General features: G+C 64.7%; 1 protein-coding gene across 1 annotated transcript in view; it reads right to left on the reverse strand.

Annotated features, from left to right (window-relative positions):
- Positions 1-782: 782 nt before the first annotated feature.
- The window catches only part of PSMD2 (proteasome (prosome, macropain) 26S subunit, non-ATPase, 2), a 10,894-nt gene continuing 10,404 nt past the window's right edge, over positions 783-1,272 (reverse strand). The window contains 1 exon segment of the mRNA XM_009330639.1: positions 783-809. Coding sequence (XP_009328914.1) covers positions 783-809 — 27 coding nt within the window.

Raw genomic sequence — 1,272 nt, forward strand, 5'->3', positions numbered from 1 at the left:
TTGAATGCTGGGACCTGTAGTCCCACCGTGCCGAGCCACGCCAGAGCCGGACAGCCAGGGCGCGTGGAGCCAGCTATTCCCCCGCCAGGCCCATGCTGTTCATCCCGACCCAGCTTCTTTGCTGGGCAAGAGCATCCCCAGGAGCAGCAGCTCAAGCCCAGCAGCGAGTGGGCAAGGAAGGGTCCGCGTACGCACTCCGGGGCAACGTGGAGCCAGCTATTCCCCCGCCAGGCCCATGCTGTTCATCCCGACCCAGCTTCTTTGCTGGGCAAGAGCATCCCCAGGAGCAGCAGCTCAAGCCCAGCAGCGAGTGGGCAAGGAAGGGTCCGCGTACGCACTCCGGGGCAAGGAGAAAGCATTACCTGAAGAGACCTGAATCCTCCCTGTTAGCAAGCGCACGCGTACAGAGGGAAAAGGAGAAAGAGAGAGACCGGAGTTACCTGCACTGGGACAGGGCTTGGATGCAGGGTGGCTGGCAGAGGAGGCTGGGGAGCCCTTTGCCTAGTGCCTACATCCCAAATCCACCGGGGTCCCCTGTAGAGACCCCCCAAGGGGCAGGGAAGGGTTTGTGGGGCTCCCAGCCGGCACAGCCAAGGACATCACCAGATCTGTCCCCAGCAGCCCCTCCACACAAGAGGGCTGATGCAATTGCATGGCACCACAGGGCCTTGGGAGACCCCCACAAAGTGGGGAGGAAGAGGAAGAGGAGGATGAGGAAGGGTGCAGGCAGAAGCAGCAGCCTGGGCCAGGGTTAGCACAGGCACAGCCACATGCTGCAGGCTTCATGCAAGGAGGAACTTGGGGAGACACTGCAGGGAAAGCCCCCCAAAGTCAAGCGGGTGTCCCCCACTTTCCCCAGACCAGCCCGTCCCCCAGCTCTGGGGTGCCCAGGTGCTCCCCGGCCCCTTCATGCCCAGGGTGGGTGTTTCTGTGCAGTGTCGGGGCAGGGTGCTCGGCATGCGGGGTGGGGGAAGTGGGTTAGTACCTGCTGGTGAATAGCCCGAGGCCCTGCTGGAAACTGAGAGAGGAGGAGAGGGAGGTTTGGGGCAGGGGAGGAAGGAGAGAAGAGCAGTCACTCGGTGGGCACCCCTGGCCAGAGGAGTCTGCCCCCCCACCCCAGGGACGGGAGGTCCCTAGGCAGCAGTCGTGGTCCGGATCGCGGGCACGCTTCCCCTCGCAGGCGCACGCCGGCCCCGGGGGGTACCACAGGGCTCCTCGCACCCCCGAGCACTGTGGCAGCGGGGGCTACTCAGCCAGGAGGCAGAAAGCTGC

Source organism: Pygoscelis adeliae, unplaced genomic scaffold, assembly GCF_000699105.1.
Source record: "Pygoscelis adeliae isolate BGI_AS28 unplaced genomic scaffold, ASM69910v1 Scaffold958, whole genome shotgun sequence".
Taxonomy (NCBI): Eukaryota; Metazoa; Chordata; class Aves; order Sphenisciformes; family Spheniscidae; genus Pygoscelis; species Pygoscelis adeliae.